Source organism: Leptinotarsa decemlineata, unplaced genomic scaffold (genome assembly GCF_025532065.1).
Source record: "Leptinotarsa decemlineata unplaced genomic scaffold, Ldec_3_MD MMD2_tig00000505_RagTag_RagTag, whole genome shotgun sequence".
In the NCBI taxonomy this organism is placed as follows: Eukaryota; Metazoa; Arthropoda; class Insecta; order Coleoptera; family Chrysomelidae; genus Leptinotarsa; species Leptinotarsa decemlineata.
The window spans coordinates 19,425,414-19,438,955 of NW_027412549.1; the positions used below are offsets into that span (position 1 = coordinate 19,425,414).

The following is a 13,542-nucleotide window of genomic DNA, read 5'->3' on the forward strand; positions in this document are numbered from 1 at the left end:
TATTTTCCTATCTTCAATATGATAATGACGATTACATTCTACGGAAATCAAAAATAAAAATGCTGTCAAGTATAATGAATGAGTCAATTTCGGTCCTGACAAAACTAACGCTATAAATACCCAACATTCGCAGTTAACTTCAATATCTTACGATGGTGTAGAGGCTAAGGACAATATCTACGGCGCGGACGACCCAGGTTCGAATCCCATAACTATAAACTTTTTTTATTTAAAATCACGTGACTGAAGGGGGCCGAGGGAGCTGATAGGTTAGGTGGAGTACCGAGGGGGCCGATAGGTTAGGTGGAGTACCAAGGGGGCCGAGGGGCGGAGTTCTACGCTCAAATCGCTACGATACTCGTTCCATCCTGCGTCGATTTCGATGACGCTGATAGGTTACCCCCACTCCCGGTGAGCCAGAACATACGTTGTTACACTACTCACAATTAGATCAATTATCTCACTTTTCTTCAGCTTATTTAGCAAAAATGGGTAAAGAAACTTTTAGGAAACTTGTACACGAAATGAAATTTACGTACGGAAAAGTTGACAGGAAAAGAATTCTCATTGAAAGTCAAGAAATGATAGCATGGAGAAGAAACTATCTAAGAAAAATTGACGAATTTCGGAAGCTCAAAAAAAATTGTACTTCATGGACGAGACATGGGTTAACCAAGGACATACGGTCAAAAATTGTATGGCAGGATGGTAATATAACAAGTGGACGACAAGCCTTTATTGAAGGTTTGTCAGTTGGGTTAAAACAGCCATCTGGAAAAGGTAGTCGTCTGATAGTTACGCATATAGGAAGCGACAGTAAATTTTTACCAAATGGTGAATTAATATTTAAATCTAAGAAAACAGGCGACTACCATGAAGAGATGAATGCGGAGGTGTTTGAAAAATGGTTTGAAGGCATCATTCAACTTGTGGAACCTGGGTCTGTCATCGTCATGGACAATGCCCCATACCATAGTCGACATTTAGAACCATTACCGAAACAAACATGGAAAAAAGCATCAATTCAAGAATGGTTGATTAATAAGAACATCCAATATAACAAAGATAGTTTAAAGGCAGAACTACTTCAGCTAACAAAATTACACACAGATAAATATAAAAAATTCGCAGTGGATGAAATGGCGTTAAGTCGTGGAATTACAGTTTCAAGGTTACCACCATACCACTGCGAATTAAACCCAATAGAATTAATCTGGGCGCAAGTAAAAGGATATGTGGCACGAGAAAACAGAACATTTAAATTAGTGGACGTGCAACATCACCTACAAGAAGCTATTCGAACTGTTTCTGCAGAAGACTGGAAGAAATGCATGCAGCATGTTTTAAAAGAGGAGCAAAAAATGTGGGACGTAGACAACCGTATTGAACACAATATTGAACCAATCATAATTCACTTTGATAATAGCGGTAGCAACAGTGACGAATCTGAGGTTGAAGATTAGACGAAAATTTGTACATTTACATTTATATTATATTCTATTATCAAAAATTTGTAATTTGTATTTTCTAGTACCCCTGACGATGAGTTTAAGTTACTCGAAAGCTTGAGAATAGTTATAAAGAGTTCACTTATCAATTGCTGCAACCCAATAGTGAAAATAAATTTTATATATATATATATATATATATATATATATATATATATATATATGTATTGTGTTTTTTATTAATTGTTAATTTATTTGGTACCTACTATAATTACCACGATTATTACTCCGTTTTCTTAAGGCCCACCTAATGACTACAACGATTAGGTAAATTACGATATTGCAAAGTTTTAATGAAATAAATAAAAAATGTGTATGAATATTTTAACTAATTGTACTAAGAATTTTTCTTTCATTCTTAACCCTCTCAAAAATTAATAAGCACGGCCCCGATTTGCTGTCAACTGGGCTTACTTCTACTCTCAATCATTATTGGTTTTAGTATAGTATATGAAATTATAGTTCAGGTAGTAGACATCCTTGGTTGTAGTTTGTAGATTGTTATAGTATTTCTGTCTGGAGGTTTGAGTCTTATGTCTGATTAGTGAAGTTTGTTGTTTGTACATAATGTTTCGTTCTTCAATGCTGGCTTGTGACCTTCAGATATTTCATCACAATGTTTTGTCACACTTTTGTCCGTTGTCCTGTTTGTCAGCTCTGTTAAACGAAAAGACGGGGTGTGAGTTGAGTAGTGGTGAAATGCGGCAAATTAAAATCGTATAGAAAACTATAAATCAAGTAACAAAAAAGATGACACATTCAAACTACTTGCTCTTATATAAGAAACAAAACGAGCCACACTGAATAACTTCTGGTACAATGATTTGCAGGAAAAATAAAAAAACATGTCAACCATAGTATACAGAGGGACAAATTTTGACATATTCACATTTGATCTAACTTTCTCCATCGCAACCTCAGAGCATGTCACCATTTTTTTAAACGGATCAATTGTTTTGCTTTATCAGATGTTTCATGATGAACATATTTCAACAAAGTAGAATACATTATGGTCTAAAGCTCATAGTTTGGAAGCTAAAAATTATTTGAGTTGAAACGAGCCACCCTGAATGATTCTGTACAATCTGTTACCTAGGTTTATAAAATTCTTATTTTGCCTAGTGTAGTTAGAATTCGATATTCTCTTCATTTTGTGTTTGTCTCATTCGCCAATAACGATTACCTACCAGGTGAAGTTACAATTGGTGTTTCTATTTTTGTGAATTCTTGAGAAGCAATAGTTTATACGCTTCGAGAACGGATTGAAATAGAAATTGTTCTTCCGGAATGGAAATAGTGCTAGAGCTGCTGCCCGTATGTTCAATGATAATCATCCAGGAAAAAATGTTCAACACAAATACGTTTCGGAATTATTGAACAAATTTATGGAAACTGTATCTGTTAACAATAAAAAGCATAACCGTTCGCGAGTTGTCAACGATGAAGATATTTGTACTGCAGTTTTACGGCACGTAGGACTAATGGACTAAGTTATCTCGAGAATCAGGAATCCGTCTTACAAATGTTTTCAGGATCCTTCGTAAGTACAAATTTCATTCATATAATATTAGACTAGTTCATGAATTGAACGAAGATGATTTCGATAGACGTATCGAGTTTTGTAAAAACCTCACTGAACGGATCAACTTGCATCAGAATTTCTTGTATAAATTTTGTTTTTCAAATGAATGTACGTTTAGTTTGAATGAAAAGGTAAATCGGAAAAATTGTCGATGTTGAAGTGATACGAATCCCCATTTATACCGTCAAGGTCATACCCACCGACCTCAAAAACTGAATGTTTGGACAGGAATTTTAGGTGACCACATCATAGGACCTTTTTTATCGATGATAATTTGACTAGTGATAAATATTTGGATATGTTGGAGAATCCAATAATATCGTGCTTCAATAGGGCAATTGAGGAGGATATAAATTTATTCGAAAACGAAATAGTTTTTCAGCAGGATGGTGCACCTCCTCATTATGCAGCTCCAGAGCGATAATTTTGGGATGATCATTCTCCTGGTCGCTGAATTGGCAGAAGATGTACTACAAAATGACCACCAAAGTCTCCGGATCTCACTCCTGTAGATTACTTTGGGGTCATTTGAAGTCTAAAGTGTACGAGACAACAACATTAGAAGAGAGAGAATATCATGAGGCATTGCAAAGAAATACCTCCCGAGATTCTCAACCATCTGAGGGCGGTAATGGAATTTATTTGTACCATTGTTGGCAAGTTGGTGGAAACGTTTTTGAACACTTACTATAGATTTTTTGTCTCATTGTCCAGTCATCAGGGTTTGATTCAAGAATTAGTAAAAAATCTCTTTTTTTGATTTATTGCTTCTATATTTGTCTTCACAACGAATATTTCAAAATGTGGCCTGTATAAATGTTGAACTGTTTTTTTTTATTTTTCCTGCAAATCATTTTTTCAAAAGTTATTCAGGGTGGCTTGTTTTCAACTGAAATAATTTGTAGCTCCCGAACCATAAGCTTCAGACCATATGTTTCATACTTTGTTGAAATATGCTCATCATGGAGTATCTGATAATGCGAAACAATATATGATGATCCATTCAAAAAATATCGGTGACATGTTCTTGGGGATTGGAAGTAACATCAAATGTGAATAGGTTTTTATTTTTCCTAAAAATCATTGTACCAAAAGTTATTCAGGGTGGCTTGTTTCAAATGGAATGCACTGTATATTTTTGTTGTAAAAACAATAATTAGATTCATTAAATAATAATCATCAGCCAATTATGGATGAAAACATCAAAAATAATTAAATTAAAATAATCTCTTTAAGTATGGGCAAATTCCACAACAAAACAACTTTAGTATCAGAAGAATAATGGGATGATGGGTAGGATTACTTTTGGGTATATTGCTTACGTTATTCGTTATTCATTTTATTCACAACACAATTATATCAATTTCACATGAGTTAGTTGATTCCACTACTTATCACCAAAATAAGTTCAAAGGTTGATCTTTCGTTTTCTTTATCAACAGTTTCTTCCTATGTTACAGGGCGGCACTGGTGTGGCCTCAAATTGGAATAAAATACCTTAAAATAATTATAATTTCGAGTGTTTTTTTTTATCATTACTTTTACCAATAATCCAAATCTTTTCTCGCTGGCGTCTTTTGTATTGACGAAAGCGTTTTGGGTTTTGCTGCTTTCTGCTTTGGCGATTCCATTCCAATGATGTTTTCTGAAACAAAAAATTGAAAAGGAATTAAAATTGTAGGAACAAGTAAACACATTGAAAGACCTCTAGAATACTCAATGGGAAACAATAAATAAACACTCGTCACTTTACTGACGCTACCGCTTTATTCGGTTATCTGTATAGAACTGAGCTCTCTCTTCTCCAGAGTTAAGTAACAACCTTCATCACTCGGGATGACTTCATTAATCGATACAGTAAATCCTAATGGTATACATACACTACAAGACAAATTCGAGTACATACACGTATGTATACGTACAGCAACCGGACTTAGTCATGTCCTGTGGGAAAACATATCTGCGTAAAGTTAGGGTCGGTGTATGACAGAAAGTATCAGGAGAAAAGGAATAGAAACTTTTGTTCGCAATTTTACGTTTACGGCTCTAATAATCTAACAGACTAATATCTGATTTCTACACATCTACTGCACATCTTGAGGGACGGGCTTCCCACCGGCCATGACTCAGTCCGTCAGCTTTATTTCCAACCAATATAACCCTCTTGGGTGGTCTATCTTTGTATTACCGAAGGTAAGTGTCATAATCGAAAAGACTTATTCAGGAGGAGTGTCGATTTTCACCACAATCAACAGCCGTATTCAATCTGTGGGGTTTTGAATTTGAATCCGACAAAAACTTGCCAAAGGACTTCAAAATGCTGGAAATTTCAAATATTTTTCTTTTCACCAGAATCGCACCTATAGGGGTGAAATTTGGCACGAGTATGCCCCTCACTGTTCTCCACTGACGAAAAAATTTTTGTGTGAAAATATAAATTTTTTGCTTAATTTTGCGAATTTCCGCAGACAATGAGCAAAATGTATCATTAAAATTGTCCTAAACGCTTCCTGAAATAACGTTCCCTGCAAGTGGCCGTCGATGGATACCTCTCGAATAGTTTTACCATCAACGCTGGGTGTTCCCCAGGGATCTATTTTATCTCCAACCCTCTTTTTATTGTGTATCAACGACTTATTGGAAAAAACCAAGAATCCAATATATTGCTTTGCTGACGACAGTATACCTGTCTCGTCACTCCATTTGGATTCCAGTACATCGGCTACGGAGGCACATCTTCACCGGCAGCAGGAGGTTGCATATCTTAATGAGGATCTAGAAGTGATTTCGAATTGGGGTGAAAGTGGCCAGATTCAAATCAATGGTACAAAAACCCAAGCATCGGTTTTCTCCAAAAAGATAAATGTACCCGAACCGGATATAATAATGTCAGGACAGACACTTCCACTTTGTGCTTCGATAAGTTTATTTGGGGTTAAAATGGACGCCAATATGTCTTGGCACAATCTTATCGCTGGAATTACAAAGACTGCTTCTCACAAGCTTGGAATACTGTTCCGAATCAGAAAATTGTACATATTTCAGCAACTCTTGATGCTTTATAAAGCTCAAATCAGAGTGACACCTACGGCCTGATGACTTCGACAGTTACGGAACTAGCCAAATGCTACACCCATGCTCAATGGGATGGAGTTAAAGGAATCAATCTTGCTAGCATCACCTTGAATGGAAAAGCTGGCGCCGAAGAAATATATGGCGATGACCAGGAAAAATCTACGCTTAACAGTAGGATTTCTGACTGGCCACTGTCAACTGAGGAAACACCTCCGTAATCAATCAATCAAACATTTATTGAATCAGTTTTAATTTACAATCACATTAGGCAAACAGCTACATAAAATACTGGCTGATACAACAGGTCAAACTATTATAAAAAAAACAAATACAAAGCACAACTTAAATAAAAATAAAATTACTAAGCTACAATCAAATTATGATTATGATTCAAGGAGAAACTCATCCACAGAGTAGTATGCTTTCTGCAATAGAAAAACCTTAAGCTTCCTTTTAAAGACATTGATGTTTGAGGACTTAATGTCATTACTAAGCTTATTATATAGTTTGATCCCACAGCACATGGGGTGATTCTTTGATACTGTCAATCTACTATAAGGCTGATAAAGTTGAAGGTTATTTCTGGTGAAATGTTCATGGATTTGCTCATTTCTAGAAATAATTGAAATATTGTTTCTTATATATATATATATAAGAGTTTGGTAGATATACAAACTAGACATTGTTAATACACTATAACGAATGAATAATGGCCTGCAGTTTGCACTTGAAGATGCCCCAGCCAGAATTCTGATTACCTTTTTCTGAGTAAAAACACTTCATCAGCTTTAGCTGATGAGCCCCACTGTTCAAGACCATAGGAAATCACTGACTGAATTAAATTGTGGTATAAAAGCATGAGAACATCAAAAGAGAGTGTTTGTTTCAACCTACGAAGTAAATATACATGTTTACTGAGCTTCAGTTTGACACTATCAACATGGAAACTCCAGGTAAGTTTATTATCAATATCAACACCCAAGAATTTAGAACAATTAACTTGAAGTGATCTTTCATCATTTATTCTTACCAAATAGCTTTTATCAATAGTTATATTTTTAGTAACAAAGTTGAGCATTTGAGATTTGGCAGAATTTAGCAGCAGGCCATTTGTAGAACACCACTCCTCAATTTGATCAGTTACTTCATCAGCTTTGACAATTACTTCGGACATAGTTTCCGCAGATACCAAGTTGTTAGTGTCATCCGCAAAAATTATATTAATGGAAGCTTTCGAACAAAATTTCGGAAGATCGTTAATAAAAACCAAAAATAAAAGAGGTCCTAAAACAGAGCCTTGAGGTACCCCTCTTACTATACATTTACTTACAGAATTAATTCCATTCACACAGACCAGCTGACTACGGCCAGTAGTCAGCTGGTCTGTGGCTAGTGGACACATCTCTATGCAGGATGTGTGAACAGGAAGATGAGACTGTCAGGCATGTCCTGTGCGAGTGCCCGAAGTTATCGTCAATAAGAGAGTGTGTGTTCGGCGAGTCTTGGCCTACACCTGCCGATATAAAGGAGATGTCTCCCAGCGACCTGTTCACCTTCCTGGAAAGGACAAAATGGACGATGACCTAGGAGGACAACTCCTCGGCAGGATGTACAATGGGTTACATGTGACCTAAGCTCTGTGGGCTTACACTCACCCTCCCTACTCTACAGATACAGAAAAGCTCAGATCAGACCTTCTTTGAAGTATTGTTCTCATGTATGGAGCTCTGCCTCTTAGCATACTATGAAGCTGCTGGATTCCATCCAGAAAAGAGCCAGCCGTCTGATTGGAGACATAAACATCACTTGCAACATTGATAGTTTGGAACATCGAAGAATGGTTGGAGATGTGTCTATCCTTCATACATACTTTTTCACTGGAGATGTTCGAGTGACTTGGCACATTTGATTCCACCAAGGGCGATACATATCAGAAATACGCGACGGACTGTAATTTAGATACTTACCAGCACTTTCGTCTTGCTCAACTTCTTCTGTACTGGCTTCTTCGCTGGAATCAACAAACTTGTGGAGAACACCCCAATCCTCTTTGATCATATCGGCAGCTTTTTCTGCGACCATTATGACAGGGGCATTTGTGTTTCCAGTGGGAATATACGGCATAATAGAACAGTCCACAACCCTCAGATTTTTTATTCCTGTTGAAACATTCTTCATTATAACGAAATTTTTAGAAATGTTAGAAAATATTAGGTTGTTTCTAAAGTTTTGTCCGTTTTTTATGAGGCTACTTTAACTGTGATATCTCAGTAAATACTCATCCACTTCAATCGAAATAAGCAGCATTTGCAACAATGCACTTTTACCAACGTAACACAAGTTGATTGATTTTGTCAGTTCACGAAGATTCGATCAATCGATCAAGGACATTTGTATCTGTTTATATATTCCATCTCCACAATTTTTCGATTTTCAAAATTTTTAATACATCCAAAAACCTGTTGTCGTGTACCGGTCTCAACATTCCTTATTTATTCATTTAGTCTGGGTCACAAGATCCTTTTTTTGGAACTGATGTCCAAGGGCACCAAAAATTATGATCCAGGGCACATGGTTGTTTTGGTTTTTTTAGTATTTAAAAAATTATCGTAAAAACTAATTTATTTAAAACAAATTATTTATTAAATAAATAAAGAAAACATAATTTGAAAAAAGTTTTTCCAGGATATCAAAGAGAAATAGAAATTATGATTTGAAAAAAATCATTCCCTAATATTAATATTCAGTAGCAAAAAAATTGTTAATCAACAAAGGCGTTTTTAAGCAATAAAACATTTTTTTTAAAACGATTTTTTTCAAATCATAATATTCATCACTGATAAAAATTCCCCTAAAAAAATTCAAATATCTTGTTAACAATACATTTGTTTTTAATAATTTTTTAAACAAATAGAGCTGAGAATTATAATAAATAATTTTTATGTAAATAATTAATAAGAATACGAATTAATTGGAATATTAAAAAAATGTTTTCATTGCTGTAATTGAATTTTTCACTTTTTTACGTCTTTAATTATTTATAAAAAAGTGGAAAGAAAATTTTTTTAATACTTCCAACGGAAATCTTTTTTGAAAGCTTTCAAAAAAGCTCCATGAAGTGAACAAAATATGAGGTTTTCAGTTCAAAAATTATCAAAGTTTTTATGTAAATCTAAAACTTGAACTATTGTAAGGATATTTTGTCCTTTGATGATTTTTGATAAGACGCTTTGTTTCGAAGATACGGAGCGAAAAAGAATTTCGACAATAACAATTTATTACCAAAAATTACATGTAATGTTTCTTAACCTACAAGAACTGTTAAAAATGACTACCCTCCGCTCAGATGCAAGAATCCAATCTTCCCCTCATCGACTCCTGAACTCTTTCAAAAACACCAGGATCGTTTCTGATTACGTTACAACCAGCAAATTGAATGTCTACAGCCGTTTGTGGTAATCGAAATGTTGATGATAGATACCAACGGAATTAAGAAAAGAGAAATGTCACTATATATGTTTTGTACCACTTTTATTTGTTTAAAAAAATCTGTTTAAAATCTGTTTTTCCGTTAATCAGCTATCGACCCCATATGAACGACAACTCTCAGAAGTTGAGAAACTTATACAATAAACAAGCGTTTATTGTATAAGTTTGAGAATGTCCTTATAGGACGAAATTGTAGTAACGTTAGTTACAAATAAAAATGGTAAAAAACATAGAAAGTTTCGTTTCTCTTTTCTTCATTACGATTTCCTACCACGTAGTAACGACTATCAAGGGAAATTTTAGATTTTTTATTACGTGGTAGGTACAGTGTAGTAAGTCATACTTTGATTCTGATTACGTTAATAATTTTAAAATTACCAAAATTGTTATTGTCGAAATTTTTTTCCCATATCTTCAAAACAAAGCGCTCTATCAAAAATCATCAATCAATCAATCAATTTATTTGATTATTATCAGTATTCCGTGTTCGATAATCACAGGTTAAAAGGTAAGACCTCGTTAATCCTTGGCTCGCAAAAGTTTAGACTTCTGAGGGCTGTCGTTCGTAGGGGTGCGATAGCTGGTCAACGGAAAAAACCGATTTTTTTAAACAGATAACAGATTTAGCATAGTCAAGGTAGATAAAATAATACAAATGGTTAATATGGTTGATATGTTAGGTTTTTTAAATAGAGGTCTACAGCTGTCAGTTTGTTGTGCCCTTCCCAGGATTCTAAAAGCCGTTTTTTGTAAAATGAATATCCTTTTCCAATCAGTTGAAAGTCCCAAAAAACCAATCCATATGACAGTTTGGGCTGAAATAACCCCATGTAAGCTGCTCTCGAAATATGAGAGGGAACAAATTCATTGATTCTACGAAGCAGGTAAAGAGTGCCGGACAGCTCAGTAGAGAGACCTTTGATGTGTTCTTTCCAATTAAGTTTTTGATCCAATGTTACCCCCAAAAACTTAATGGATTTTTGACTGTCCTTCAGTACTTTTTGTTTCAGTTTTCTCGACATTCAAGCATGACTTATTGGCTTTAAAAAAATTCGATTATTTTCAACACGTTGTCAGTTTGTTGCTTTGGATATTCATGTTCAGGGCGACTCTCCTAAATAGTAGTATCATCGGCATACTGAATCGTGTTGAGGGGTTTCATATGGTGTGGAAGACCATTAAGATATATTAGGAATAGTAGGGGTCCCAAGATTGACCCTTGAGGTACCCCTGCTGCTGCTGGAGACAAAATATCCTCAGAATAGTCCAAGGAATAATCCCTTAATTTTTTCCGCATGTTTCATAAACACCCTGTATAGCTCGCTACTAGGAACATGTTTCAAATATTCGGTTTCACAGTCCAGTGAGGGGTATAGTGTCTCTCAACATGTTCTAGAGAACGGTCAGTGAATAAGTGAGAAATGCTTGTGAAATCATTCCAAATTCCCAATTTGACATTTACTACTTTCATAACGTCACTATAGTGAATCCGTAATTGTGAATGCTTTTTACTGTTTGATGTCCACTGATGATGGTTGACAGATTTCGAAAATGAAAGTGGCTATTATTTTTAATAACGAAATTTTCGCTCACCTCGAACTCTGAGCCGTGGGTCTACAACAGCTGTGGGATCTTCATCCGGGCCCATCTTCGCTGTTCCTACAGGGTGATATATCGTCATGGTATAATGTTGGGCTTGACAAGCCCAATACTCGTCGGAAAGGAACTCTAAATGGTGACAGCCAGGTATACGTAACTTGTTGAAGGTGGTGTTATACTTCATCATTGTTTGGGACAATGCAATCCGGTGTCCAATTTTTGCTCCTTCCACCTTGAAATGTTCCAGAATATTCAGTACATGAAGTTTCAAAATTCAACAAATACTGAACATGCTCAGTTAATCAGCACAGCTTGTCAAATCTAGGAAGCGACTTCAAAGTCTCGGCTTAGGACCTACCCTAAGATGCACGTAGTAGAAAACCCTTAAAGACGATCGGAGCTCAGTACTTCGGTGAAGTATACTACGCGACAAAAGTCTGCTCTAAGAAAATGACATTCGAATTGAAATTGAAGCGAAAAGTTTTGTGTGGTCTAGCAATGTATTTTTTTTTTTCATGCAACGAGAAGCTGATAATGGCATAAGTGTGGACCTGAAAAAAGTTTAAAATCGTTGTACAAAAGCGGCGGGAATAAGTTTACGTATAAGAACGGTTCGTGAAATGAAAACAATTGAAAATGGTGAGACATCTTTTTTTTTCAACGCCTAATCAGGTTTTGATAATTTCGACAAAGACCTCCTTCGTCGATATACAGGGCTTTTCATGATGAGCGTTTATTAACCGTTTCTGGCAAACTATTCAACGATTCAACCTGAAAATTCCACAGTATGCATAAGTTAATATGACCTACACGCCTAGAATACTTTAGACGAAGCGGCGTTGTCGCTTCTACTATAAAGTAGCGGCTTCTTTGATTTTTCAAATGGAACACCCCGTATATAATATCATATTATGATTCATTATCACTTTGTCAACAAATTCATATACTATTTCCCTATACCTATCTATTACCGTTTAGAAGATATAAATTAATTTCGATATTTTTTTTACCAAACATGAACTTTTATAAATGTTGATAATCTTGAACTCTCTTCTACGAAAACGATCAAATTTGAAATGGAGTGGAGTGATACTATGAGGATCTTCACTCCGAGTCATATTTTTATTTGCCTCATACAGGGTCTTCAAAAAATGCAGATACTTTGATCTCATGAAAAAATGAGTGGAACTCAATTTTTTCAAATGGAACACCCTGTATATTTCAACATTTTTGAACTCTTCATCCAATTTTAGATTAACTCTGTTCATAATACTATTTCTATTTTGAACCGTTTTCGAAATAAACTGTTTCAAACGGAAATTGACATGGTTTCCTTGTTCATCACTCATTTTTGTAAAACAGATGTTTCTCAATTAGTCACAGATAATATAATGAAAAGATAATTATCAAAATACTCCTTAACCATCGAATGAAACTTATCTTCAAACAATAGTTTTATTAACGCTGAAACACGAACTGAAAATAATAAACCCATAAATTAATGAGTTAATTTAATCGTCGGTATATTTCAAAATATGTTCAAACACATCTCCACCTCTACTTAAACAAACATGTAATCTCTTCAAAAGATTTCATGTGTAGCGCTTCTGATCAAGTCTGGAGTCAAACTATTGAAAGCAGTTGTAACTCTCGATGTCATATCTTCCATTGTTGTTATTGGAGTAGAGTAAACTATATTTTTAATGAAACCCCACACGAAATAATCTAATGGATTGCCATCTGGTGTTCTAGGAGGCCAACGAAAAGGTCCATTATTACCAATCCATCGGTCTTCGAAGATTTCGGTTAAAGCCTCGCTGACTGAATGAGAATTATGGGGTGGAGCACCATCCATTTGGTGCCATACACGTTCTCTTCCTGGTCTATTATTTAAAATCATTTAAATTCCATTCCTCAGTAAATCTTCATATTTTGATGCATTCAAATTATCATCATAAAACTCGATATGAAAAATTGACTCATTCTTTATGAAACAAAATACATGGAATTGCCATCTTTCTTGAAAACCCCTTTGGCGGACAACATGGGGATTTTCTGGCGCCCAATAATGACTGTTGTGTCTATTGAAAACTCCATTTTTTGTGAACTTGGCCTCATCTGTCCATATGATATTGTCAAGGAAATGTTCATCCTCTTGAGTCTTGACAAGTAACCATTCAAAGAATTCCACTCTACGAGGTAAATCAGTCTCTTTCAAATGTTGGACACAGTAGAACTTATAGGGCCATTTATGCTTATTAAGAATTCGACAAATTGTCACGTAGGGTA

General features: G+C 35.2%; 1 protein-coding gene across 1 annotated transcript in view; it reads right to left on the bottom strand.

Annotated features, from left to right (window-relative positions):
- Window positions 1–4,413: 4,413 nt before the first annotated feature.
- The window catches only part of LOC111502842 (glucose dehydrogenase [FAD, quinone]), a 66,288-nt gene continuing 57,159 nt past the window's right edge, over window positions 4,414–13,542 (bottom strand). The window contains exons 9-11 of the mRNA XM_074174187.1: window positions 11,248–11,485; window positions 8,133–8,324; window positions 4,414–4,735 (exon numbers count right to left, since the gene is read on the bottom strand). Coding sequence (XP_074030288.1) covers window positions 4,632–4,735; window positions 8,133–8,324; window positions 11,248–11,485 — 534 coding nt within the window. The 3' untranslated portion in view covers window positions 4,414–4,631. The remainder of the gene's footprint in view (window positions 4,736–8,132; window positions 8,325–11,247; window positions 11,486–13,542) is intronic.